At 37.1% G+C, this 26014-nt stretch overlaps 1 protein-coding gene across 1 annotated transcript in view; it reads left to right on the plus strand.

Moving 5' to 3' along the window:
• Positions 1–26014, plus strand: part of AKT3 (AKT serine/threonine kinase 3) — a 155917-nt gene that overhangs the window by 67627 nt on the left and 62276 nt on the right. Inside the window, exon 3 of the mRNA XM_054064144.1 lies at positions 14653–14778. Within this exon, the coding sequence (XP_053920119.1) occupies positions 14653–14778 (126 nt within the window). The remainder of the gene's footprint in view (positions 1–14652; positions 14779–26014) is intronic.

Here is a 26014-nt window from a genome sequence, read left to right on the forward strand (position 1 = left end):
ACAGACAGTATCCACTCAGATGTGACATCACCAGTACAGACTTTCACAAGGATTTTGAAGTCAGTGTTGTAAGTCAGTTTCCATTTTGTTTTTATTAATTAGCAAATTGTGCTGCTTCCTTTCTAGAGGAAAACAAAGCCTGCTAGAGCTGTACCAAACTTATTTAGTTAATTCAATAGTAATGCAAATGTATTATTTTACGAGTTAAAGTATCTTATTGGTCCCTGTTATTTTGGTGTCACAAATGTTAAATATTTGATGCCAGTTGATTATTCTATGTATAATCAGAATTTCAGGAAGGTGAGATGTAGGAGGATCAGTGTTTTTTCTTGTATGAAATTTGACTCCTGTGTTGAGTAAAATCATTGTAGAGATTTGTAAAGGTCATCCTGTAAGTTACTAGACTGCCTTTTGCATCAAAACTGTTCTGGAGTCGAAGTCATTAAAAACTTTTCAGTAATTCATATTAGGAAAAAATATATGTTTGTGGCAGAGAAACAATAAAATGTGTGTCGCTTAGTGGAAATGCATTAACAAACCTCATCCTGAGACTGGCCAGGTAAATTCATGTCCTAACCTGGTCAGTCATCTTTCTTGTGGCTGGAATTTTGGGGTTCATAACTTATAGCTCTGTTAACACCTCACTTGCCTGAATATTTATTATGATTATAATATAATAAAGCCATGCAAGGTAAAATACTGTAAAATAGGTGTATTCAAATTGAACTGTATTTTGATTCTTATGGGCATGTTATAAACAGTTTTATTCATTTTAAGGCAGTGAAGTATTTTGGAAATATATAGAATCCTGAGATTAAAAACTTGTTTTCTTCTTGACAATATTTCTGGTATGGGACGTATTGCACAGCTAACTCAAAATATCCGTTTATATTGGGATCTCTGCATTGTGAAGATTTTGTTAAAATCATTAAAGTGTAGTAACTACTTCACAAATACATGTCAAAGTATTGTATTTCTAGCTTTTTTCAAATTGCAAATTTTAACTGATTTTTCAGTACAGAGTACAGAGATTTGTACATGTTACTTACAGTTTACATATTTTTTTTATCTATGATTTCTATATGCATGTGTAAAGGAAATGTCAGAATGTGTCATGTGTCAAATTATACTTTGCTTGTATAGAATTTGAAATTGTATTAGGGAAATCGATTTAATATTGCATTAGGACTATTGTGGCATCATTGCTTAGAGATGCATTGGATCTTAGAAATTTGGATCACTTGAACATGATTTTCTAGCTTAACTGGAAAACAAGAATTCCAATGACATAGTAGATCAGCAGTCCCATTAATTTGTAGTTAATCTTGTGTAAGTTCATGCTGGTGCCCCTTCTTCCTTACATTTTTCTTGCCCTCTGCCAAAACCTCCTGGTTTCTCCTTTGTGGTGATCCTAGTTGTACAGTGCCCTGAAATTGTTCTGATCTGGTCAAAACCTGTTTTCTTGTTGTGTGTTTTCGGTTAGATAACTTTGTAGACCTGCCTTTGCTGTGTGGATGCCAGTGCTGACAGCATGGAGTGGGATGTGGGATGCACCGCACGCTTACTTTGCAGGTGTTCCTCACCTTCCCAAATGCACTGTGCTGGCAGTAGATTGTGTTTAAGATGGACCAAAGCAGCCAAGGACTGGGACTTCAATTCACTGTCAATACTCCTGGCTAGTACCATATTTATGCTCAGTTAAAAATGCAGAGTGATTAAAAGGGGAACCTGCCTGTATTGAGTGTTTACTTCAGTTTCCTGAATGTGAGATTTTCACTTCTTGAGAAAAGTGCTCACACAAGTTTGGAGATGCCTGGCAGTGTTGAGTGAGGGACTGGCTCTTCTATAAAGGTGCTACTAGGTGTTGGGTCCGGAATTGGTGGAAGAGTGGCTGGCATTGCCATGGTGCAACCTGCTAGTTATGTGGTGACATTACACAACCCAGCTAGAACTGTAGATGCCGAATGTTTGAAAATGTGTTCCTGAACTCTTCGGAATATGTGTTTCTGTAAGATGACTGATTTTCTGCTATTTGTGCTACTAAATCCTTTTGTTGTAGTCCTTCCTTTTAAACTGAAGTCTAATGCAGTCTTTCTCTCCTCACTCTGCCTCTCTCTAACTCTGTTTTTGTGTGTGTGCTTTGCCTCTGAAGCTTTTCAGTTCTCCTGTCATTGACTTAAATATGGTTATCAAAACTGTAATTTATTTATCATGAAATAGTATTTTAATAATAAATTAATTAAATTTAAATTAATAATAGTAATTAAATTTATTTAAATTAAATTTAAATTAATAATAGTAATTAAATTTAAATTAATAATAGTAATTCCTAAAATTGTGTAAGTTTATGAATGATAATTCCTTCCTTCCTTCCTTCCTTCCTTCCTTCCTTCCTTCCTTCCTTCCTTCCTTCCTTCCTTCCTTCCTTCCTTCCTCCCTTCCTTCCTCCCTTCCTTCCTCCCTTCCTCCCTTCCTCCCTTCCTCCCTTCCTCCCTTCCTCCCTTCCTTCCTTCCTTCCTTCCTTCCTCCCTTCCTCCCTTCCTCCCTTCCTCCCTTCCTCCCTTCCTCCCTTCCTTCCTCCCTTCCTTCCTCCCTTCCTTCCTCCCTTCCTTCCTCCCTTCCTTCCTCCCTTCCTTCCTCCCTCTCTCCCTCCCTTCCTCCCTCTCTCCCTCCCTTCCTCCCTCTCTCCCTCCCTTCCTCCCTTTCTCCCTCCCTCCCTTCCTCCCTCCCTCCCTCCCTTCCTCCCTCCCTCCCTTCCTTCCTTCCTCCCTCCCTTCCTTCCTCCCTTCCTTCCTCCCTTCCTTCCTCCCTTCCTTCCTTCCTCCCTTCCTTCCTTCCTTCCTTCCTTCCTTCCTTCCTTCCTTCCTTCCTTCCTTCCTTCCTTCCTTCCTTCCTTCTCAGTACTGCATTCTTAAGTAAAGGGTTATATTAATTGTTCTTCAGTGGATAATTTAAAACTAAGCACAGTGTATTATTGTTTCAGGTTGTTCCTGTAACTCTTTATTAATTCTAGTAATTATTCACTGTATTTCATCTGGGGTTCCTCACTTCATTGGCATAGCATTGCCAGTCTGAAATTCTTCACATTCTTAATAGACTTCAATAGTTTTACTGTTTTGTAGTATATGTAGTAGTGATTCCAGATCAGTGTTGTATATATTAACTAAAAATGCTCTCAACAGAGAACTGGAGAGCGTCATGTATTGAAATTTTACTATGTAGTCCTATTTTGCCTTCTTCCTTTTACCCAGTGTCCTATTTCTGTTTTGCCACACAGCTTTTTTCTTCTACACAACTACTGTTTCCTTAAATTTATTAAAAAGTTGAAATAAATTGTGTCATTCTTATTTTCTTGATGTTCTTAAAGAAATCCCATATGTATGATGAGCATGATTTTTCTACTCAAAGGCAGTGCTGCCTTGTATATCTTATGCCAGTTTATGTTATTTGAGAGTATGATTAAAAACAGAATTATAAGTAGTTTTCTTCGATTACCACCCAGCCAATTGACTAGAAATTGTCAAGGTTTTTTTTTTTTATGTTTTTTTGATTCTTCTTGTGGGTGTGAGATGTAATTCTCCATTTATAATCCTTCAGTTTAACTGTCATCATTGAAGAGTAGCTGGGCTTTGCCAGTAGTTTTCACCTCACTTACAATTTCTTAGTAATTGTGGATGTATTCTGCCTAGTTCTGAGGCTCTTTAATACCTAGCACTCCGCTCCAATACTTTTTTGATCCAGGGGTAGTGAAAATATTTATCTGTTACCTTACGTAGATTTCGGTTGTTGTCTTCTGAGATACAAAGCGATAGAAGGAAACCATTCTGATTCTTTGCAAATACTGTTATCCTCAGTTGCAGACTTCATTTTATATCTGTTTAATTTTTCATCAACTTTTCATCTTTCATTTTGCTCGAGTTTTTTTATTACCCTTACTTGAAAGTTCATGAAGTCTTATTTTCTTTAAGAAGTACTTCCAAGATATATTAATTTTGTCATTTAACTACAATGTGTCCTTTATTTAAAGAAACCTACGTTTTCCCAGCTCTGCTCAACTGGTTCATTACCTTCTGTGAGTCCAGGATGATTTGGTGGTATGAACAAGGAGAAGAGCTAGAAGTATGTGGTAAAGAGCAAGTAGACCCTGAGTATATTTTCGAATTGTGAATGTGCTAACAATAATACTGGAAGAAAATGAGAGCGGAGGTAGGAGAGTGGATTTTAAGTCTTTGTCTCCCTCCCGTGCCCCGTGCGGAAGTTCAGTTTTACCTATACTTTTATGGAGCAATTCCTTTCCTGAATATCATGGAACTGAAATATTCTGTGGTTACGGTTAAATGGTTCTTGAATTAATTCCTCTATACTGCGCGGATGAGAAGGAAAATACCTTCCGTTCCTGTACTTTAAAACCAACAGTACCAAGAAGTATCGGTGTCAATAATTACTTCTCTGAACTTTCTTCTGTGTGGTATTTTAGCCAGTTTGAGAAAAATAAAATATCCTTGAAGTGGACACTATTTAAATCTGGGGGCAAGGGATTTTTTGCAATTAACTAGATTGCTATGGTAGGCCAATATATTAAGCTCATCCAGTTTTGCTGCTAATTACACACAACTTCTCTGGAGTATCGGATATTCAGATCCATTTTATGAATATGGTAGAGAGAATAACAACTGTAAAACAAAGCACTGTGCATGTAAGTGACTGTTAGCGTGTATTTCAGAAGGGATAAATGCTCACCATATGGTACAATTACTGTGTCCAAGTTTTCAAATTAGCTTCTCTCATCCTCCTTATTACTGTCTTTAAAAAGAGAGGAAAAAAACCCAACATGATTTATCTACTCTGCAGCAGAACTCTTGACGCAAAACAGCAGCCCAGTTCTGTCCAGTTTTTTTTTCCTAGCATAATAGAGGCTGTCGGACTTTTTTATACTAATTACTGTGTGAGCCTCAGATGAACCCCCTTCAATTCACAGGGCTTTGTTAAGGGAGGAGCTGTCAATGTGTCTGCCCGTTTGCAGCTGTGCTGTGGCTTTAGCTTGCTTAACATTATGCTGCTTTTTAGACTTGACAGAAGGGAGATTTTTTTTTTTTTTTTTTTTTTTTTTTATTAAGGCAAAGCAGCCTTGTAGCGAAATGGTTTAAGCAGCTGCATTGTGGGGAAGCACAAAGAAGTTATTATTGTGTCTGTTTAGGGGGGTTGGATGGAGGGGGGAGATATTCGGCTGCTGTTGATGCCGATTGTTGACTTGCCATCTGCCAGATAGGGAGAAGAAAAAAATGACAGCTCCAGCAGGGTGTTCAAGAGGTTGTTTGGAGAGACGCATAAACATGTGCAGATGTCGAACTGAATAATGGCAAGAACTTGAGACGGTTTATGATGCTGCTGTTGTGTGTGCATATACAGAATGAATGTATGTGGAGATTTGGTTAGGAGGAGGGTACATATTAATTATCATTGTCCCCCACTGCCTCCTTTACTTCTGTTAATTAGTTCAGGAGTTTAATATCTTCCCTCCCTCCATTGTTTATTCCTAAAAAGGGTCTTTTCTTGTGGGGAAGAAAACTTTTGATTTCTCCATGTGGCGGTTTAAAAAAAAAAACCAAAAAAAAAACCCCAACCGACTTGATAAATTTGGTACTTGTGGAAGTAGAGAGAGTAGTACAGTTATTTCAGTCTCAGACATTTGGTGAACAGGTGCTATACAAGTTCTTACATAGCTTAGTCTGTCTACCTCAAGATACGTTGCATACCCCTGCTATTGCATCCCGAGCTTTTCTTATGCAGAAATGGCCAATCGGTGAATGTCTAAGGTTTATATAGTAGACAAGTAAATGCTAGGAGTTAGAATTAGATTAACAAATAATATTCTCTTCCATTTGATCTTATTTTCAGTTCTTTCTCCAAAGACAAGGCATAACACATTTTCCTGTTTGACAGTTGCACACAGATTATATTTTGGTTGCTCTATTGGAACATGGTTTTCTTTCTTCCACTAAAATCCTTCCTTATTTTTTGTTTGGTGATTTTTGCTGATTTTGAGTTTCTAGGATAATTTGAAAAGGATACAAGCATGGAGGGAAATTAAGATAGCCCAAAAAGGCTAAGTGAAAGCACCATCTTACACAGCTTTGAAGATAAAAATGGAAACTTGAATGAGTTTTCTTCTTAAATGTTTTCTGCAAATTCAACATTCTGATATCTGTATTGAACCGAAAAACGGAAGCTTAAAGACTGGTTGAGGTTGCAGGCGTGTCTTCCAGTTACAAGTAAACATCAATGTTTTTTGGTCAGTCTTAGCATGACTTAAATACTATCTGAATGAACCTATCCACCCCTTCCCACCAGCCCCTCACCAAGAGTGAAGGAACCCCTTTTCTTGTGTCTTCCGTCTTAGTTCTAATAAGCACCAGTTCTGTAGGTCATTGATGATAATAACTACTGATGGGAGTGTTTGATATCCCCTTTTGTCATCACTGTGGCTGACTGGAAGAAGTCAGTTTTGGATTATGTTGACTTAATTATGTTGAAAACTCAGGTGTGGCTGCTTCCTACCCGAGTACTGATTTCTATATCTGAGCCTAGAGAGAGGTCAACAGCGCTGCAAAAGGAAAATTGCTTTTTGGCTGTTAGTTGGGTTATTGGTTCTCCTCAGAATTGTGCTGTTTTCTGTGTTCTGTCATTGGTGGTGCGACACCCAAGTTATTTTGGGTAGTGCTGCATTGTTGCTTATTGTGAAACATTTCATGCAGCCAAAGAGTTCTCCTGATGTGTACAGCAGTAATGAAGCTGTTCTTTCAACTCAAGGAGTCTGAGGAATGCTTCTGTGTATCTTGAACTGATTATTTGCAAATGATGCAGCCTAAATGATAGAGTTAAAAAGGTTGACTTTAGCGATGCGGTTGAGGAAGGTGAGTGGTGGTTGTGCTAGCTTTTTGGCACCTGGCAAAGTCTGGGTCTAGGAGCACAACCAGTGACAAGGAGGAAGATCAGAGGAACTATTTTAAAATTATTACCACGTGCCAGTTTTAAAAGTGAGACAGTTTGCTTTGCGATAACACGCTAGCAAGCACACCAGTTTTAAGAGGAGAAAGTCACGTATTTTTTTACATTAATCTGTCAGAGAAACTTAGCTGAATGATAATGCTGTTGTCAAACTTACCATACTCTTTTGCAAACAATGGAAAGTTTGAGATTTCTTGTGTAAACTAGAGTTGGCTGTTTTATAAAAAGTTGTAAGTCGAGAATATTGGGATGTTGAATTACTGTTAGCTGCATGGGAAAGGCATTTAAAATTTAGTAATCTGATTTAATATATACATTTGTACTTGAATTTAAATAGTCGCTGCTGTATCTGGCTGTCATATTCAGTGTAATTTATAGATAATATTTATGTGTTTGTCCTACTTTTCAAATATTTTCAAAATCTGGAAAAGATCCTTTGGTTTACTAGCACTTGATAAAAACAGAAGAAAGGAAAGTCATATTTTTGCTGGTAGTCCTATATAAAAAAGTGTAAATATTTAAAAACACTGAGAACATGAAGATTTTTAGCTATTAAAAAAAAAAGTGTGACATGATATTCTAAAACATTTTTTGCATTTGCCACAAATAAATTTCAATACTATTAAAAACTACAAAACTAGTTTGAGAAGCGGCTAAATAAGGTAACATTCTGGGCTTTGATCTTATAAAGCCTTGTGCAAGAGAGAAATTTTAAAAATCTGAGCACTTTCCATAAATGTTTCTGGGTTATAAACCTTGGTTTTACATTCCTGAATAGCAGGCATATTTAGAAAATATTGATTGCCTTTGTTGTTCAGGGATGCTGGTGCAATACAGGACTCTTATTCCAGACAGCATGTCTTAATATCAACTTCTATTCAATTTATTTATTGTTCTAATTCTTATCCTTCAAGAATGAAGGGGAAGTGAGGGTGATGTTGAAACTGGAGAGTTTTTCTTCCTGTTGGCTCAAAATGGAGGCCTTAAAGGTCAATTCTTAATTTATCAGGATGTCAACTATCTTGGTTTTTCTGCTACGAGTTTTTAAAAGGACAAAATTTTGTGCATATGAAAATCGAGTAAGTACTGTGAACAGTTATTTTCCATGACATACCAAGATACATCGGTAATTTTGTGTGGCTGTTGTGAGTGCCCGTTTTGAAAAATTGCATTGATGGTTGAATGGTGGTTATGTGTCCCTGTTAGTCAATATTTTCCTGCAGATTTAGATATTTTAGAGAAAAATTATTAATGCAACAGGAAGGGGTTGAATAAACAGCAGGTGCTGAAGTAGTGTTGCATTTATATGAGATAGGACACTGACTCCCTCCAGTAGTTGTAATGAAAACATCAGGATGGGTGGGGATTTGAACTCCAGCAAGCGTCTAGCTGCAACACGTTTGTAGGTTGCATTCAGAGCTTAGGGGGAAGAAAACCCCACAGTAAGAGCAGGGAAAAACTTCCCTGTGAGAAGCTTGGTCCTCCCTGCGGCTTTAACTGCAGAGATGCATGCTGAGACCATGGAGAGATGCTTTGTGCCTTCCCCCTGCCTGGTAACTCCACTTCTACACTTGGAATTACTTTTTTACTAGTAGGAGACCTTGTCTTTGATCACTACCTCCTACTGCTTCAGGGAAAAAAGATCCTATCCTTTGCCTGCTCTTCAGTACGTCTTGGCTGGCACGAAAGGAAGGGTTGTCTCTGCTTTTCTCTCCCTTTCCCCAACTCTAGAGCTTGTTCCTGAGCCTGCTTGCTGCCTTCTGCAAAATCCTAACATCTGTGTGATTTTCACTGGTTTCTGGCACACAGCTGTGAGCAGCTGAACATAAATTGACCACTCTTTATATCTACACTGCATAGCTGTGATGTCATGGAAAGTGAAGGGCACTTGAAGTTTCTCACCCGAATTCCCCGATTTGCAGGAAACTTAAGGGAAACGTAGCTGTGGCATAAGCCAATGCCCACACATAACACAAATTGTTTCCTATTTCCCAGTTGTGACTGGAAAAATGCTTTTGTCTAATATAAGTACAGATGTGCTCAAAATGTCATTTAGCATTACCGGGAGATGTGGGAAAACAGTTAGTATAAATAAATAATCACAGAATCAAAAAGCGTTAGCTCCAAATTCTGCTTTTCTTTGAACTGCCAGCAAATACCTGGGAGGGGATATATAATAAAAATAGCTTTTAAAATGCTATGGAATCTTAGGAAAAACAAATTTTATTTAATTTTTTTTTGGTGCGTGATAAGATTTTGCCAAATCTGTTGCATGATGTATAATTATATATTTACATCAGGTTGAAGGACCCGTATTGAATCCTGAGGACAGGTATACTTCTTTTGGTTTTTTAAAACGTTTATTTTTTTATAGTAGCTTTGAACTGTATTGCAAATTTGTTATCATGAAATCATAAGTAAGTAAATATTTAACAGAAGTGCTTTACACTTACTAGTGTCTACTGACTTTATCAAATAGTCCACTGATGCTTCTAATCGTGTGTTAGGTAACACTGCCCTCAGAGGGCCAAGGTAAGTAAATTCAATCTGAAAACCACTGGCATTACTTCTGATATTTTACTTGACCTAACATTAATTACAGTTGTTTCTTTTAAAGAAAGATTACATAGGGTTATGTTGTTTTATTTTCTTTTATGTAATTTCGATTAATAATCTTAGATAAATTCAATTTCCCCTCTCTGTTTAGTAAGTCTTAGTGTAGGGAAATTGTACTTTGATTTATCAGGAAGGTGCTTTAAAAAAACAGGGGGAGAACAGTATTTGTGTATTATTTCTATTAAATCCATGTTAGTAAATAGATCACACAAAAAAGAGGCAGATTTTTTGTGTTCTCTGCTTGGAGGGGATTTGGGTGTTGTCTATCGTCCCCCCACCTTTTTTTTCCTCTCTCTTTCCCTTGAATCTCACTTCTGTCTGTGTGGCGGCTGTTGCTTCTTTTAAGAAAGCGAGTTTTTGAACTCAGGTTTCTGTTGCTTATCAGCACTGTATGTTAAGGACATTTCCTTCACGCCTCTAAAACCATTTACATACTGAAAAATGTGTTGTGCAAAGGTGACTTTTAAAAAAATATAGTATTTTTAATAGTAAGATTAATTACTGAATAATTTTTCAAGCATTGCTAAATTTCTGTACACATAAGGGTTGTAAGTGGTGAGACTAACAATAGCAACCATCGAATCTGAGGTGAAGTATCTGTTTGAAGAGAGAGGCTGAGTACTGAAGTGAAGTAAAAAATTATGAACTTTGAGTGATACATATGTCTAACACAGATCTGTTGACCACTCCTATAGTTTCTTAGAAAGCTCTTCTTTGTGAAGCTCCTCAGCAGTATCAAAACTGCATCATTAGAATAAACATGTTTTGTGAAATGTGCTGAAGGCAGGATTCTTGTTACTAGTTGTCAAAGGCAAAAAGGAAAAATTATTAACTTGCAGTACAGAGGTGAATACAGAGCCATCCATGAGGGTTATGTTCTAAACAAACCCTCGGTAAGCATTCTTTGTTACTGTCGTTAGCCACTATATTATTAAATGCAACATTAATTAAAGAGTGGCATGTTGCGAGGGTGCTTTTTACATGAAGATCAGATTGCATTTTCACGTGCTTCAGGAATGTACTACTGTCTTATAATCTTTAGAGTGAATTCTCTCTGTAGTTATTTAAAAAGCAGATCCCCACAACCTAAAACTGATAATAAATTTGTATTTTTTGTTGTATGTGTATATATGTATGTGTTTATTGTCTTTATATATCTGTGAGATATATATTCCAGTGCCCCTTTTCTGAAGTAGCTTTAAAAACTTTGACTGATGTAGGAATTACTTGGCTTTCTTCACTGCGGTGGCTGAAATTAGAGACCTCTTCTTACTGTCTAATAAATTGTAAAAGAACATGGTTTTCAACTTAGGGCAGTGTAAATGTAAGCAAAATAATAATTTAGCTTACATTAACTCAGCAGGAAGCGGGGTGCAAACTGATTCATTCTCTATGGCGGATCCACTGCTTTTTTAAGAACTGCAGCTCCATTTCATTAATTCGTCACTGTCTCGTGGTTTGATTACCCTGCTTGGGCTTTTATTTTTTTTGTGGAATTTCTTTTCATTTCAATTAATGTATTTCAGATGCAAATTTCCTGTTGTTTGCTTGTGTTGAGGTATTTGATAAACATATACTCCAAAATGTCTTTAAAGTAATTTAATATTTCTCATACTGCGAAATATACTTCTTTTTTGTGTATGTGTGTGTTTTAAATGCACGCTGGCAAGTTAGAAGACATGTGGAAGTGTTTTTTCCAAATACTCTGCTGTGTGTTAGTAATTTTTGTATGGAGGTTTTATCTTTCAAAGCAGTTCAGTAAGCACATCTCTATTAGGAAATATGGACTGAAATGTTTTTCTATCTTTAAGCAGATTGTGTAGAAGGAATGCAGTTATAAGAGAGCACCTAGAGTGCATCTTGAGAGCCATTAATCCACTTCAGCAGCTAAGTGAACTGTTCACTGATACCAGTGTTTACTTTAGTCTTCGAAAGTGTTCACCCATTTGTTAATTAAATTAAAAAATAAAGGGCAGATGATAAATATTCATGTATAGGCCTTGAAGAGGGATTGGAATATTGGTCACTTTAAGAAAAAAATAGGGGATTCTTTTTTTTCTTTGTGTGTGTGTGTGTGTTTGTACAGATGTCTTATAAAAGAAGTCTGTCCGTTGTTCATATAGGGGAACTATTTAAGAGAAACATTCTTCAAAGAAATATGTCTATGAAAGAAATATATGGATCCTTTAGAAGTCGTAGTGTTTTGCAATTGCTTTTATATTATGTCCTGTGTCCATCTATAGTTTTCTGGGTGAAGACAGGTACAACCTCTACTTAGGTCATTCAATATTTATGTCGTCTTCTGATTAGCTTTTGTCCAAAGTCGTTAGTTCTCTGAAGGGAAGCTTGGATGTGCTAGTCATACTCTTCTAATGCTTTTTCTCCAGGCAGAACGTCAGCTGCATAACTCAGTAGGTGATAAAAAAATCTGTTTGGTTTAATGATTAAGAGATTCTGGATAACTACTAGAAGCCAAATGCAATCTGAAGTGTTTTCCTAAAAGGATAAAAGGGAGTAAGTGATCAGGGAAATGTGCACTGGGTCTCTAAGAACATCTGGTAGAAAAATGTTTTCTATATGTTTGGTTCTGGACAGTGTGTATGTAAGCAAGCAAAGTTTTCTCTTAATGAGTGTACTTATCAGCTCTGATTCCTAGAGCAGAATCTGCTTAAATCCCTATCCAGTTTATTCCTTACAGACAGCAGGGCTCTGAAGCCGGAGCTGTTGGATGGCTGACCTGTTTTAGGCATGTTGGTATTCTCTCTATACTGTGTTTCAACTCTTCTTCAGTAGTTTTAGATGCCTGCCTTCCAGTTAACAGACCTTCAAGATGAGACCAAGATCATGGTAGATTTTTAGATCCAGTAACAGGCAATTTCTCCTTTAACAGTCACTTACTGTTACAATTAAATAAGTTATAATTAATTAGAATTGCACAGAACATTCTATTTGTAGTTTGTTTAAGAAAACAACTAGGGTGTTAATATTTGAGTTCATGCAGAATTCAGCAAATTTGTTGCAGGGCATATTTTAAATGTTCTTAAAATATGAGCCATACCTTCTCTTAGGCCTATGATTATTTTGTTTTCAGGTATTCAGCAAACTTAATTCAGGAAATGTCTACCTTTTTATGTAATGACGATATAGTTTTTCACTGTTGTTGGTATTAAAGTTACACATTGGTTTTCGCATACTGCATTTGGAGAAGAAATACAGCTTAGAAGCATCTCATACCTGTTGTTTTATGTTGGGGTTTTTGTTGCTTGCTTTTATGTTAGCTGGGATTTCTCGTTGAGAAATCAGTTCAGACTGGCAGTGTCAGTAGTGATGTTACCAGCTTAACTATCAGCAGACATCTGAGGTAGAAAGCTCTGAGTCAATACAAATGCAACTACTGCTGTATCTGCTGTATTAATTTTGTGGTCAAATTAAGTAACACCTTGATTTTTCTCAGTTTTCTTTCTCCTTATGTGATGGAGAAATGTCTAGATATGTCTAGATAACAAAATCAAGGAGGTACCTTGCTATCTATAAGCAGGACTAAATAGGAAGAGTTCTGCTACTGAGAACCAGGAAACGTAAGTCAGCACAAATAGCCTGGTGTTCAATTTTCTCACTCTTCTTCTCCACCTCCTACTCCCTACCCTGCTTCTCTGCTTAAATACATGTTGAAAATAGGAAACGTAAATAGCTGCAGTATAGATTTTTAAGCCATAGCCATCATTGAAATCCTTGCAAGTTGTGATGAAATTCAGCAAGTCCATATCGACAATTCCCGTGTTGAACTTTCACAAGTGAGAGTTATTTGTTTGGTATTATGGAAAGGTGAAGATGTGACTAACAATTTTTAGATTAGCCTTTGATGGAGTAATCTCTGTGTTAAATGGATGTAAACTTCTTTCGGACCTATGAATTGTCTCAAAGCTGTGTGGCTATGGTTAATGGGCTGTCGAGGTGGTAAATGACACTAAAGGGCTGGGCTTAACCCAGGACCAGTGCAGACCCTGGACTGGTCAGTTCTGAGCATTTAGCAGACAGTGAGAAGTGCTAGGCACGGTTGGAAATACTGCATTGGTACATACACTATTTTTCTTAAAATGTTCACTTGTATAATGGTGGAAGAGTAATTTATTTAAAGTCCTAGTAAGTCCATACATAATTTACTTTGCAGAGTTGATAGGAATCAAAGATGGGGAAAGTTGGGCAGAGTTATACTCACCAGTTCTTAACTAAGTAATCACACTTGAAAAATGAAATAATTGCTGAGATTTTGTTGTGGTGTTGTAAAGTATAATGCTATTAAAGATATTTTTCACACTTAAATAGCAAATAAGTGGCTTTAATTAAACTATTGTGTCTTTGCTAACCTGTTCTGTATGCTTCTGGTCCTGAATACCTCATGGCTAGCAGAGTCTCCTGTTCAGACTAGGGTAGGCAGAAGGTGGAGGTGATGCGCTTATTGGTGGACTTGCCTATTAAAAAGTAATTGGTTCCTTCTTTCTGCTTTATTGTTCCTTTTGCTTTCAGATATATTTTTAAAGTATAACTTGTATAGGTTCTTCCATTACCCCCAGTCTTCTTGTGTTTGCTCAGCGTATGTTTTGAGGCATTAAGCATTTTTACTTTGGCTCAGCAGGATAAATATTCTACCTTGTAGTAGTTCAGATTTCAGCTTGTTGGTAGAAGTCAAGCTGTAGTGCTTAGTTTTGCCTGCAGCAAATTTTGAGCTGTTTGTACGTATAAAGATGTAGGATTTTTGAAGAGTATAGTGTGAAAAAATTTTGAATTGTAGAATATTACTATACAGTGCTTGTAGCTTCCCATTCCAGAATGTAGTCCATGCTTACAATTGCTTGCAATTCCATTTTCTCTTTTTTTGGAGAGACTTGAGGTTTCCTCTGTAAATTGAAAACATCTGAAAAGATTTTGTGATAATTACTGTTAGACACTGATAATGTGTTATATTTTTTTAATATCAAAAGTTTTTATCCTACAGCACTAATAAACATCTTTTTTTTCCTCCTTTAGGAGAATATATAAAAAACTGGCGGCCAAGATATTTCCTGCTAAAGACAGATGGCTCTTTCATAGGCTATAAGGAGAAGCCCCAGGATGTGGATCTGCCATATCCACTCAACAACTTTTCAGTGGCAAGTATGTATTTCCAGTATTTATTATTCTTTCAGCATATTGACAAAATAACTGCTACATATTGCCTCATGTGTAGTTCAGAATTTATTGGTAACACTGGAAGTTTGATGCCAATGTCAGCCTAGTGCATCGCAAATCTTATGTACAGCTGTACAAGATGTCTTTACAAAAGCATTGAAGATTTTTCTGTGGGTTGTTTTTTTGAATATTTTTAGAAGTCTAAGTTCTCATTTTTATGTCTGTGTGTCTGAAGTGTCTGTAACTAACAATAACATTTGACAAATGGTCAAAGAAGATTCCTGGAAAGCTTACCTTTATTCACATCATTGACCCCCTTTCTCTTTTTCAGTAGTATCTCTGAATTTACTTGAAAACTCAAATTAATTAGAAAATTATCTAGACTGTCAAATGACACAAAATCATGCTAAATTATTTTTCTCTTGGATAATCAGGTAATCAGCTCTCCAGCCTGGTTAATCAGTAATTTCAAGCAATCAGACGATTTGCATATATTAGCAAAGCTACAAAGTGTGTATCTTGGATAAAGTGAAGACATTTTGATTTCTTGTTTTCCAAGAATGTTTCTGAAAGACAAATCTGTGGGGATTTTTGATCCAGCAAAATGTTATTGGTAGAAGAGTATTGCTGAACAGAAATTAAAGCATTTGAGGAGCTAAGCCAAGGGGGCAAGAAGTCTCCCTAAATGAGTTGTGGATGCTATAGCTAGAAACTGTCAGAGAAATACTAGAAAAATGTACCAAATCTACCAGTGGCAATGTTTAGTTTTAGAGAGGAGTATTGGAGCCACAAGAGCGTGTGTACTTTGGGAATGAATTCCCTTCCTCTAGATTGCTGAAGAGGAAAAAAATACTTCTGAGACTGAATTTACTGACTTTATTGATAAAATTGTTCTTGAGATTGACTCAGCCTTTGTATATTAGTAATTCGGGTATTTTATTGGGTAAGAAAATGATGTCATGCTCCAAACCCATGTCTTGTCCCACAAACAGAAGAGGAAAGCTTTGCATATTCTGGTTGTGACAGAAGTCTTATGAATTATATGGAGCTTGTAACCCTTCTAATAATATTAAAGGCTCATTTTGCCTTATTGCCATTCAGTATAAAAAGCAGTGATGTCTCCAGGTTGTTCATATGAGTAGGCATTGACTAGATCATGCACTATTAATCCTTAGTTATTGCTCTGAATATCCTAACCTACTGCTTTATAGCAATTAGTTGTTTCCCAGATACTTTTTCCCCAGTGTGCAGCAGAAAGAATGTTTCTAGAACTATGTTAGGGCTTTTTGTCCTCCTTTACCGTGTTCTTCATTGCATGTCTAGCCTTCCTTTGCTACAGCAACTAGAAGAATGATACAAACAGTAGTTCTGCTAAGCGAATAGCAATTAACTCTGGTGTGTTGATACTGCTGGGGTTTTTTTTCTTCTGATACCCAGAGGTCATCTTATGTAATTCTGCTATTAGAATGCTGCCCCTGAACTTTGCCTTGATGGAAGTTGGAAGATTTCATATGGTTTTCCAAAATGACACCATCACCAAAACTACCCCTTCCCCCCCCGCCAAAGAAATAGATAGTAATCCTTTCTGCACCAAGTGAGCCTCATAAGTTTGATTCTTAGGCACTATAAGGTAAAGGAGCAAGCATGCAATAACAATTGAAGAAATACAGTTTCAGTAAGCAAGATGAGTTTTTCTATTTTCTGGCAGTAAAAGTAATTTAATCAGAAGTGATTGCTGATCTGTGCAGGAATAGGGAGATTTTTCAGTTATAAAAAGAATCCCATAAAATTAAGGGAAGTACCTATATGGAATTCACAGGACGAAAAGCCAAATGTCTTCTAGATTCAGAATATTTGGATAAGATTCCAGTTTTTAACTTGGTTTTAATTAAATGGATTATGTTTGATCTTGAGGAAGAAGTACAAAATTACACAACACATGGATAAGTTGAAATTATAAAGCAGTGGGGTATTACATTCTAAATTGCGAAGGACTGTAAATTTTTGATCAGCTGTTTTATCTGTCTGAAGATGAGATCATCAAAAGGGCAAATGAACAAAACCACTGTATGAATGAATTGGATCTCATTGGCACTACCTGGTAGACGTCAGAGACTGGTCTCGTGGCCTCTGATCCGAGAGTTCCTGGGCTGCTGCAGTGGGTTTGTGGCCACAAGCAGTGCAACATATTTTCCTGTAATAGTGAAGTAGTTTTTTCATAAATTACTAGCCAGGCAGATGGAGTGTGAGATCATTGTTAATACCATCTTGATTAGGTTGGCAAGGACTTCAAGATATGTCTTTACGGCCCTATCTTCATGTAATCTTTGTAGCTATCTGTAAAGTGAGAGTGTGGTCTCAGTCTACTTTTTGCTCTCCAAATGATGGACATCTTTGGCTCTTGCATACAGCTTGTTATTTCAGCAGAAAAGGCCAAGGCTGTGGCATTGTTTTCATAGTGCTGTTGGAGTTGAACATTGGAAAGTTAACACAGCTCTGCTTTGAATGATACTTGTTCTATAGTTTAACACTTCTATATCCTGCTCTGTCAATCTAGTTACTTCCATTGTATAGATATTTTCCAAGCAGTGTCCACTGCCTCCTGCTCCTGTGACATCAGGCTTACTTTTGCGAAAGTCTCTTTCCTGGGCGTTTCTCTAGAGTAGCTCCCTCATCTCTTTCAAGAGAACTTGGGAGTCCCATACCTGAGCTTTACTCTCTCCCTGGTCTTTTGTCATCTGTGTACTCTGTTGGGAACAACAGGAAGGCCAGAGAGAATGAAGTTATTTTACATATCGCTAACAGTGTTTCCAGTGCAAAGTATGTCTTTGTTAATCAAACCTTTCTCATCAGGTGATGTTTTGTTACAGGACAGGTGTTCAGAGGCCATCCCTTTTCCTTGGGGTGATCTGGGTGGAAAGGTGGGGGAAAGGCATTGGGAAGTGGGTGTGTAAACAGGTATGAGCTTTATGTATAGTGGGAGGGCCTCAGGTAGTGCATGCAGGCTTTAGCCCGTTGCTGGCCACCCAGAATGCAGGGGAACCATGTTGCCCTGAGATGGAGGTGTGTGGTCTCTCTTCCTGGAGCTGAAGTGTGTCCCTGAAGATGACATAGAGTTAGCTGAAGAGTATAATGGACAGGGGCTGGGTGGAGCTGGATTCACTGTCAGGAAATACGGGACTAGCCCCTCAGTGTCCCGGGCAGGGGCTTTGCCTTCTTGCGGTTACTGCTCTCCCACCTTTGGGCACATGCAAAGTCATCAATGAGTACCCTGCACTGCATCTGCGGAGCTGCCACATGGTTACAGGGGTGATCAGATTAGCCAAATCTGGTGATGCTGGGCAGTATATAGTAATCATTCTGTTTTCTCTCCCGTGGAGCCAGTTAATTTTACACCAGCCACTTAGACTCACAAAAATTTGTGCTGTGGTATTTAACCGTACACTTAAAAATAAATGAAGGTGATGTAATTACACTAGTGGGAAATTCATTGTAAAACTGGTTGATGCTGGTTTTCAGGTGTAAATTCAGAAGTGTGAGCTTACCTGAATTGGCTGGTTCAAAATCAGTTTAGCTCTTTTGAGGTAGAGACAAACAGTTGCGAGTAATCAAGCTATCTTAGCTTGAAGATGTACCCTTGATTGACTGAGTGGGTGTGCATTCCTAGCCCACTTCAACTGCAAAATAAAATATGCTAATATAAATTGCTTTTGCTTAGGCATTTATGCTGTCAGAACCAGTTTAAAAATAATTTAGATTCGATTGGTATAACTTATCTGTACAGGCAGAGGCCTGAAAAAAATGTCCTGGCTTTTAAAACTCCATTATGCTTCTTTGGAACAAAACTACTACTCCGGGTGACAGGACGTATACCATCTGTGGCTTCCCTCCAAAAATACATGGCCTCACAATGCTGTTTAACTGGTCCAGTGTTGCCTAGGTAGAATCAGCATTGGTTTGTGTAAATCACTTTGGTCTTTGATGGGTCATCATTATTGGAGAAGGCAGGGTAAGGCAGAAGAGGCAGTTGCTTAAATTCTACTTAAGGAGTATTTATGCCTTTACTGGGAAAAAAACCCACTTCCCACATATGCAAAGAGTATATAGGTAATCCCATAGCATATTTGGTATGAGGCATCTCTAAAATTGGCCCTTTGCCTTCATCTTGATCTTTATGTAGAGAATAATTGGGAAGAGCTGTAACCCTTCACAGTAGCCTTTGAGCTTTGGCCAAAAATGATGTAAACCTGGAATTTCTATCGTATCTTGAAAGATAGAACTTTCTAAGCTCACTGTGGTATGACTACCCTTTTTCTTGTCTTTGAAAAGAAAAAGCAAATTCTAGTTATTGTGAGCAAGTAACATTTTCTGACACATTTTCCTTTATTTTTTTTTTTCTCTGTAGAAATGATTATCGATGAACCTTGGCTATTCTAAATGGAGAAGCTGTGCTACTTTTTCCTAGTCTTAATCTTAAAAGGCAATGTATGTGTAATGTACTGCATATGCAAATACATCTATGGTAATTCCAACTCAAATCTAATGCGTATAACCAATATTACTGTCTGTGTTGGATGGGAAAATGTTTTGCCTTCAGGAAAACTGGACCAGTAATTTTCTTTGTGAGGCTTTCATGTTACTTCGTGAATGGTTTCTAAGTGGTATAGATATTCTGTCGTTTGACTTAGAAGTTTGGGTTCAGTTGGCTTGGGTCATAAATGAAAAGGAGTTACTTGGTCTTATCCTTCCATTTTAATTGCCAGTGCTTTCTCAGACACCAGTATAGCATACTGTAATTTAAGTTATCTCTAAATAGGGCCTGGTATGAGCATGACAGGTCAAAGTTGAAGTTTATAGCCTAGTCTGAGAGTTTTTATGCTGGTGTGATACACTCAGTTGCATAAATAAAATTGTGTGAAAGACAGAGAAGGATGTATAGTATTACTGCGTTCTGTGAAAACAAACTAACCCCCTGGCAAATCCCAGCAATAACATGCAGAAATCTCCCATTTTCATTCTTTCTCTTTGCATAAAGGGGCAACTATCAAACTAGTTGTAATGACAGAAAGACATGGATGCTACTTGAGCACTTTTTGGATTGCTGGATATAAAAGACTTTCCAGCATGATGAAGTGCATCACGTTAAGGATGATCTTTTTCAGCTTCAAGGAGGGGAATATAATTGGGTTTTGTGTTTATTATGCAGTCATATATGTTGTTGTATTATCAAAGCACATATAAGTACTTGTCATGAGCCAAGCCTCACAGAAGTGGGATTTCTGTCTGTACAGAACAAAAAGTCAGTCCCTGCTCCAAAATACTAAAATTCCAAATATAAAACAAGGGACAGCAGATGGATGCAAACAGATGGGGGGAGTATGAGAAAACAATGAGACAGTATTAGCCTGTAGTACAGGCAGTGGTCTCAGCACATCAACAACTAATCCATTGTCAAGGTTAGATTTTTATTCTGTTCTCCCTTTTCTCTCTCCTTCCTTCCCTCCCATTTTTTAAGACAGAGTGAAGAGTAGCTTTAAGGAGGATTTAAAAGACAACCAGTAAGGCAAACAAAGATAAATTAGAAATGCTTTTGAGAAATAGTGCTGAAATTGGAACAGTGGAAGGATGGGTGGCATTTTAATACTGAATAAAGAGTGATACCAAAGATGAAGGTAGGCTGTGGGGACGTACCATGTTGAAAATCTACCTATATTTGATGTGATAGAGCTGGTTAAGAAATGAAGGATGCAAAGAGAAAAGCGATATGATCATCAGGACAACGGAGAAAAATGACCTGTTCAGCAGTTTTGGGATGGCATTTTTTAGGGGAAAACTGCATGTGTTGGGAACAAAGAAGGGTTATTAAATTTTTCACATAAATCTCTGTGTTACCAATCTTTTTTTTAGAGTCATACCCCCATAGATAAAATCCAGTGAGAAAGACCAGAGCCTTTGGAAAGCTTCAGAAAAGTAGGTTTCCCATAGGGAGTAGGTAAACAAGTTGGAGAATCAAGAGAGGGCCAAGCTAAGGGGGGGTGTGTGTGTATACACATATACTCATATGTTTGTACGTATATGTAAAAGCTGTGGCTTTTCAAATGCATGTGAGCAAAAGCATGTGTATCTGTCTCAGTGTTAGTTCTGCTATTTGTTGATTACTTGTTAAACAAAAAAATGTCATCAGAGAAAAGCGTGAGTTTGGAGTACGAAGTAGCAGTAATGGAAAAAGATATTTGTAAGCGGTGTTGACATGAGAAAGAAAGAATGGCCGTAGCAACTCAGTAGGTAAAGATTGGAAAAACAGTATTTATCTTGTGAAGGAAAGACCAAAAGAAGAATAAAAAACAAGGTTAAATTGTAATGCAAATAGGTAGATATTTAGGTAGATAAAGATATCTGTGTGTAGATAGCACTTTGTATATATTTAAAAATACGTATATATTTTAAACAGTGCAAGCAGTGGTTCAATACTATTTCTTTCATATCCCGTGATGATCACTGGAAGTAATCTTTTGTGCTAATGCTCAGTCTAGATTAGAAATTATTTCTCAAATATGCAACCTTCTGTTCATTTTTTTGTGCAATTTTTTATCACTGCTTGTATGTTTAGTATTCTTATCTAGCCATATCAACAAATTCATCTGAACTTGAAAGCTTCCATGTATGAAATACTAAAATGGTATTAGTGTTCTTTCTATTTTTTTTTTTTATGCTGAATGAATGTATTTAGGAAAAGAAGACTGGTGATTATATGGTTAAAGTTATAGAATTCAAACTTTAAACTTTTTAATAAAATCTGAACAGATGATCTGTGCTTTTTTTTTTTTTTTCGGAACTGGCAGGTTTCAGGCCCTCTAATTGGCTTCCCAGCTTTGCAGAGTAATTACAGCTTCAAGCAAACTTTGTCATCTGTGGTTCAGAATGGTGTAAAGTAAACAGAACGTTTTGAAATACAGTTTGTAGTTAGAGTTGCTCAGGAGAGTTTAACTAGCATAACTACTTAATTTAGATAGTAACAGTTATTTGAAAAACATAGTCTAACATTTCAGAATTTTCAAATTGTTTGTGGACTTGGAGACAAAAGTTAACCTCTGTTAACTTCTGTTAACATCTGACTCTTTTTTTTGTTTTAATGAGAGAAGTTCAATATCTGAGAAACATCCATTGTGTTTCCATTTTCTTTATAGATCCAGTAATGGCCAAACGAATGCTACAGACTTGTTGAAACGGTTGTCAGTTTCTGGTGCTGATTTTGTATTTTGCTATTTTGAACAAGTGTTCTCCCCCAAGGTTTTTCATCCCCTCTAATATTAAAGGGGAAAATTCTCATAGCTGATGTTTAATCTCAGCAAGACAGAAAGCTTTAGGATTAAAATATGTAATTCCAAGTTGTAGATGGCTAGCATACAAGAACACAAAGTTGAGTCTGTCTGTTTACTGGCTTACTCATCTTTTTGAATGATAATTTAGACTTCCAACTGTTTTAAGTTGAGATTCAGCCCCTTAATTACATATGTTTATGTATAGTTGCAAACTTGAAGACATTATGGTAGAGTGTTCTCTACTCTTGGTAGTGACCCAACTATCACTCGAGTGTTTGGAGCCAGCTCTTGGTAGCCAGTTTCACTCATTCTTCTATGCTTTTGTAGTTTCAAAACTGTTCTATCTGTCTAAAAGTACTGTGTTTTTTTGGTAATTAGTAGAAAAATATTTTCATAATTAACAGTAATTTGTATTAAAGTGCTTATTCATCTTAATAGATCTGGGTTTTTTCCTAGATGTAGGTGAAAGACATTCACAAGCAAATTTTTATTCATGTTACAATAATGACGGGAGTGTTGTTTATCACATACATTTGTGTACAGCAGCACGGAAAACATGTGGGTGTACTAAATATCAGCATACTTTTTATCTACTTGAAAAGGAACTGTAGCACACCACTTATAGAAATACATTGGTCCTCCACTTCTTTCTGAAACTCTTTTTGCTTCAGAAAGGAAGGATACGAACACATTCAATTTTAAACCTCCACAAGGAAATTAAATCTTTAGCACTTTTTAACAGAATGTTGAAAAAACCTTATTAACTTTTGCTTGATTTTATTTTTCAATAGCATCATTCAGCGATAGTGAAATGGCATTTTTACTTTTTTATGTTTCCAGCACCATGTTCAACTACTAAGGTACTTTTATTACCTTTAATTGATTTATTTAATAATCTGTAATGAAAACTCAGAGACTAAATGGTCTTTGGTACTTGCAGAGCTTAATATATACATCTGTATGTTTTCATAGAATCGTAGAATCACCAGGTTGGAAAGGACCTACTGGATCATCGGGTCCAACCATTCCTAACACTCCCTAAACCATGCCCCTCAGCACCTCATCCACCTGTCCCTTAAACACTTCCAGGGAAGGTGACTCCACCCCCTCCCTGGGCAGCCTCTGACAGTGACCAATGACCCTTTCCGTGAAAATTTTTTTCCTGATGTCCAGTCTGAACCTCCCCTGGCGGAGCTTGAGGCCATTCCCCCTTGTCCTGTCCCCTGTCACTTGTGAGAAGAGGCCAGCTCCCTCCTCTCCTTTTGTTCTTGGTAATGATGGATGTCATCACTTTGAGGACTGTATGAAAAAATGAATGTGGATAGTACCAATAATAGACCTATATATTAGGTATGGATATACATAACATAGTATAGATATACATAACTAATATAAATAAAATACACATTATACTATATATTGTATACTATATGCATAGGTAAAGAACATATCATAGTAAGCATTTGGACATAGGCTTAGTTATATTAGTTCAAAATTCTGCATACTTGAGTTGATGAGCTTATATTAATACCATTTTAATGTGTGCATTTTCGTATGTATTGCAATCAGCAAATGAAAGGTGAAATTCAAAATCTTCAGCTGCTTTAGATCATTTTTAATCAAAGTAGACTTTTCTGCAGGTTTGACTCTCTACCTTTTTGCCTTCAGATTATCCTAACATGGTCACCTCAATTTTCTGTCCCTGGCAGCTTCTTTTCCCTTCCTTCCCCAATATTAGCTCCTATAGTTTAGCCATACTCTAGCTGTCCCCAAAGTTTTTCTTTCTCACACAGTTTTCAGTATTTTTCCTGTCCTGTTCCCACTCTTCTCCCTTTCTTCCCTAGTCTTTTCTTCCTTGACAACTTTTCTGTAAATAACTTGCTGGATGCCATCTTTCCTGATTGGATTTTGTCTCAACATGGCATTTTTCATGGTTTATTTTTCACATTGTCTGAGGAATAGGATGAGGCATTGTGAAAACAGGAGAAAAAGCTTTCCATTAGCAGGTATGGAGGCAGGAGATAGCTGTAGCCTTGGAATTATCCTCAATGCATTGATTTTTAATGATTTTGAGCTTTAGTAATTGCTACTGAAATTTTTTACCCTCCTCCAACTGCACTCTTACCCATCCCAAACATAGTGTGGCCAGATGCGTTACATTTTCAGAAGAATACTAAAAGGGTATCAAAGGTCTTGGTTTGCCAGATTTTAAGTCTCATCTCCAAAAAGCAGTATTTTACAGCAGTGTGCAGCTCTAGGCAAACACCTAGCAAAGAAAATTTCAGCCTACATGATTGAAGGGTGACAGGATTAAAGATGAGTGGAGGGTTTCGTCAGGAGTAAGATGAGGTAATTGTAGAGCAGGCAATGCTACTAGTCTCTTCTGTTATGAAGGTAGCCTAACACATTCCTTGGAGTTACAGCCAAAGATGTTAGGAAAACAAATAGCCTATTAACTCTAGCCTCACTGCCATCATGATCATAACTTGGACTTCAACCATGTCCCTGAAGATGGGTGCTTCTTTGATCTCATAAGTCATACTTGCACCCAGCCGCAAGCCTGGTTAAGTATCCTAAGCAGCTTTACTTCATCATGCTCCCCAGGTTCCTGTCATCTGTTCCTGTCCTCCTTATTCCTCCTCATGCCGTTGTGTTATGCCTCTTTTTCTGTCCATGCTGCTGTAGCTCTAAATATTGAGGATGGCTCTCTTCCCATTCAAGATGTAGCTGAGTTTATAAAAGCGAGGAGGTTGGGTTTCTCTTTCTCTTTTGAGTCTCCACAGTATACACAGGTTTGTTAAATGTCGTGCCATCTCCTTGACCAGTTAGCAGTTTGACTTACATGATAATTCATGGATGTATGGTGTATGTATACATTTGTGCATCAAGGAATAGACACCTGCAAAGTGCAATATTTACTTTATTCCTCTTTTGTTTTTCATACGTGTGTCTGTCAAGCTTCTGAGGTGTTCTGCTAAGCTGCAGGAAAAAATCCCGTCAAAAGACATAACCACTTCCACTCTTCTTTGCTTTTTCAAATAAAAAATTGCATGAAAGTTCTTAATCAAGGTGTCCCAACAAAATCCACTCTAATATCAGGTTTTTTCATGCCTGTATTAAGTATGTGCCTGTTAAGTAAGTCTGCCAATACTTGCTGTGACTTTGTATCATGGAGACAGAGACCATTTCTTAGATAACAGTGTCCCAAGTTGTTTAGGTGTTCAGGCATACAAACCGATGTCTTGAACTAAGTCTTTAAGCTTGTTATGAGCTAGTAATGTTAAATAGAAATGCTTTAATGTATTTTCAGTATGCATCTGCATTTCGGAAGGTCAGCTATGAGTATGCATCTTGTACAATTAACACTGGCAACAAAGGCCTAACGGAGAAAGCAAAAGTAGTGTAGCAGGTACTTCTGTATCCTGGGTGCTTAGAAATTTGCTGAATCTGAGGCAGTACTTGGAGAATATTTAAAACGCACTCCTGTAAAACTGTGAATGATAGTTCAAGTTTAAGGACCCTGAATTTGTGAAGAAAATATGCGTCAAGCCACTATAATTTCTTTCTGTGAAAGAATAGCATGCCTTGGGAAGTGGTACATGTCATGTAACATGACTTTTTTAAAGCATTGACATTAACTGGAATAAATAAAATGTAATTCACCAAGAATAAGTACAAAATTGTACGCTGAAGAATAGTCAACTACCTCAGTAAAAGGTGTGGGTCAACTGGTAGCTGGTAACTCTTCCAAAAGGAAGTTACAATGCATGGTAATTAAACAGGAATTGTGTTGCCATATTCATTATTGATTGATTTGTGAACCTGATAAATAATTTTAGATCTCACATTTGATCTGAATCAGCTTTGAACAAGTGATAGCATTCCAGAGCATGGAATGT

This window comes from Cuculus canorus, chromosome 3, assembly GCF_017976375.1.
Source record: "Cuculus canorus isolate bCucCan1 chromosome 3, bCucCan1.pri, whole genome shotgun sequence".
NCBI lineage: Eukaryota > Metazoa > Chordata > Aves > Cuculiformes > Cuculidae > Cuculus > Cuculus canorus.